Source organism: Cydia amplana, chromosome 4 (assembly GCF_948474715.1).
Source record: "Cydia amplana chromosome 4, ilCydAmpl1.1, whole genome shotgun sequence".
Classification (NCBI taxonomy): Eukaryota; Metazoa; Arthropoda; class Insecta; order Lepidoptera; family Tortricidae; genus Cydia; species Cydia amplana.
Window position 1 is genome coordinate 2467164 of NC_086072.1, and position 3717 is coordinate 2470880.

A 3717-nucleotide genomic window follows, 5' to 3' on the forward strand; every position below is an offset into this window, starting at 1 on the left:
ATTGTACTCTAGTCTTTCAAATAAAATTAGGAGAACTGTATTGACTGTATATTATATAAGCCAACAAAAATTGCTAAGAAGTTTGATTTCAATTTTTCTTAAGTAATGTGTGGTGCTTTTTTACATTATCATGAGGGATTTTTTCAAATTATTGAACACACAATATAAATCAATTTATTAATTATATTCGAATCGGACAATTCATTACCTTTTAATTACTAGAAAAATACTGGCACCCTTGGCACCCTTGGCACCCCCGCCCCTGTCACTAGTGTCACCATCATATTCTTGTTCTTGATGTATTTTTGGACCGAGCTGCCACTGCCATTCAAATCCATCAATAAACAAAACTGACGTGTACCTTCAAAACAATATTAATCTAAAATCATTGAAGTTCACGATCTTGTGAAAATGGCAGAGACCGACGACCGCGTACCAAGGGACGCTAATCCGATGGGGAACGGGTATGCGCCACAGCCCCCGCTCTCGGAGGACACTCCTCCACCGCTTTCTGAGCGGGAAGCTTACTTCGTAGCCCTGCGAGTGTGGATTCAGCAAGCTCGAATGTATCAGAACCTGTCATCATGCTTTCCCTACTACATGATGGCTTTTCGAGGCCTTAATCCTGCTCAGACGAATGTGCCACTTCTTAATAATAATTATCAGTTTCAAGGGCAACAATTCCCTTTTCAAATGCCTAATCTGCCGCGGAATGCCCCGCCCAACCAGCTGCAGCAGGAGACACTTACACCAGCTGAAGGTATAATACAAATGTACCACAATATGTTTGAATTCCGGTAAGGGCATTTATTTGTGTGATGAGCACAGATACTTGTTCCTGACTCATGGTTGTTTTCTATGTATTTAAGTATTTGTTTGTTATATATATCATTGCCTGAGTACCCACAACAATTTGTGTCAAAATGTCCTTTAATACTTATTTATTTAGTATGTATATGTTTCGTAGGCAGTAATGCACCTTTGTCTTGCAATTACAATCTTAGTCACAGTTATTTTAACATGTTTGCTGCAGCAGCAGGTTAATTACGTCCAATGCAGTATTACATGTAAAACTATTGCGTAAAATAATGTTATTTTAACATGTACGCTGTAAGGCCCAACACATGTTTGGCGTGACAGTATCTCGCGGCGAGATAGACTATCCGTCCTTTTCAAACTATATTAATAAAAGAGGGATGGGTAGTCTTATCTTGCCGCGAGATACTGTCGCGCCAATCATGTGCTAGCAGGTCAATTATGCCCAATACAGTATGTTTAATTGCATTATAAACCAATTGGTGCAGCAAAAGTGTAACAATTTAACATTGTTGCAGTGATTGCCCGGCATGGAGGCTATGAGTATGTGATCCCCCCGTTGTATAAGAGGCTGGCGGCTGAGTTCATTGACTTTGTGATGCTGTTCATACTCAAACTCATGGTCACCTTCATAGCTGTAGACATGTTTGAGTTGATGTAAGTGTAAACCTGAATTCTATATGAATATTCTTTGTTGTGTGAAATAATTAGTTATTTTCAATGCTTTAAGTAATTGTTTTATTGCTAGTTATAAATTTCTTTAACCTCTGTACTGAGCCCTAACTTGATGAGGTTATATTGTTTTATATAGTCACACATATTACATTGCATTATCACCAAAGTTATGTAGGTGTCATAGGTACAGTCGGATCATCTGTAGAAGTTGCTAAGCGAGCAAGGTGTTCAAAATTTTCTTGATGCGACTTTATTATTAAGAGAATAAGAGTAATTTTGAACACCTCGCCCGCTTTACAACTTCTGCGCTGACTGTATGCTAAATTTCAGCTAAATCAGACATTAGAAAATGGCACAATTATTGCTTTCAATTTCATTTGACCTAAATAAAGTATAACTTGACTAAAAAGTTGCAGTTCAATTGTTCCATGTGATGTGCAGTTTTATGAGTATGTTACTTATGTCTTAGACCTGAGCCCGTACCATGAGTCACTGACAGTGTCAAAACTGACATTTACACTATCGAGAACGTAATTTACTTTCTATACATCTCATTTGCACTAATATGCGAGTACGAGCGAGATGTATAGAAAGTAAATTACGTTCTCGATGGCGTTTATGTCAGTGACAAACTGTTATTATAACTGTTAATTTCTTTTCATTGTATTTTTTCAGAGATTTGGATAAATTTGACATCATCAAATTCACGGAACACTATGATGACTATAAATATGCAATGGAGTTGACATCAGAAATACTGTTTCTAGAAGTGATTTACAGGGTGCTGGTTTGCATATATGAGGTAAGACCCAGTAGACACCCCCCCCACTAGCGTCTCTCGAGCGTCGGCGTCTAGTCAACTCTATGGGTGCTGCTCGACGCAACGTTGGCGCAACTGCGCAGCGACGCCATTTTCCATAGCGCTGACTAGACGCCCACGCTCAGAAGACGCTAATGTCCCCACATTGGCCTTAAGTGTTTACTGTAATTTTTCAGTTTTTTTTTCTGATTCAAACAATTCAAATTGTTTTTATTTATGTTGGATTTTATTTATACAGAGTGGGCCCAACCAGTCTCTAACTACTTATTTTTGAAAATATTACGAGTATGTAATAAACATTACATCATCATAGCACTTTTTTTGCTGTGTTATGTTAAAAGTTTTAACACAGCTTTAACTTAAAACTTAGTTGGGATATTTGAGCCCACTCTTAATAAAATTCATTTTTAACTGTAAATGTCATTTTTGAATAGCAAAAGTGTCGTGTTTATGGACCATATATTGTGTTTATTGTTTAACTATTGAAGCCTTACAGTTACTCTTATCATGCAACCTGGCATGGTCATACACATTTAACCGTAAACACTACTGTAAACCAATCCCAATCGCGACCAATCGCGGGCCAATGTCGTATTCTGTATATATTCCTGTACCACTGACAATCCAACCTCTAGACTGAGCTTGGGCCGATTCTTTCATGAAACCGATGCTGCCAAAAATACGGGGGTGCGGGGGGACGAGGTGAGCGAATCCCGTGCCGTGATTGGTCCGTTCAAAGACACGGACCAATCACAGCACGGGATTGACTCGAAGATGGAGTAACGCTACCGTATGTGTGGCAGAGGGGATAGCGCTACTATGCTATGTGGATTGTCTGTGTCCTGTACCTACTAACTTAGTTATTAAGTCAATATTGTTACTAACATTATATGGATCTTTGATCTGCAATAAATGTTTTTTTTTTAAACGTCGCAAGTGCGTGATCTAACCAGTATTTTTAATCTTCCAGGCATTCTGCCTCTGCGGCAGCGTGGGCCGCACGGGCGGGGCCACGCCCGGCAAGGCGCTCCTCGGGCTCCGCGTCGTCACGGCCTCCGCCGTCATCCCAGTAGAAGGCCGCCCGAGGGAAACCGTCCTGCTCTACCCGGGCCGGCCTCTCTCCTTCCTGCTCGCACTCGTCAGATCTCTTATGAAGAACTTTCTGATCTCTCTCCTTTTCCCGCTCTGCGTAGTTCTGTTCGTGTTCAGACATAATCGTACGGGCTACGATTTGTTGTGTGGAGTGATTGTGGTTGAGGAGAACATGTTTCCTAGGAGGCGGCATGCACCCTAATGTTTTTTTTTTCTGATTATTGGCAGTGAGTATTAAAATGATTAAGAGCCATCAGACAAGGTAAACCACTAAGAATGAAATCGGGTGACTTTGTGTGTAAATACTAAACAAA

At 40.1% G+C, this 3717-nt stretch overlaps 1 protein-coding gene across 1 annotated transcript; it reads left to right on the forward strand.

Moving 5' to 3' along the window:
• The first annotated feature begins 326 nt into the window (after positions 1-326).
• LOC134647571 (protein FAM8A1) lies at positions 327-3717 on the forward strand. Its single transcript, XM_063501924.1, has 4 exons — positions 327-760; positions 1335-1473; positions 2167-2293; positions 3282-3717. Exons 1-4 carry the CDS (start codon positions 412-414, stop codon positions 3603-3605), a joined length of 939 nt encoding a protein of 312 aa, XP_063357994.1. The 5' UTR covers positions 327-411; the 3' UTR covers positions 3606-3717.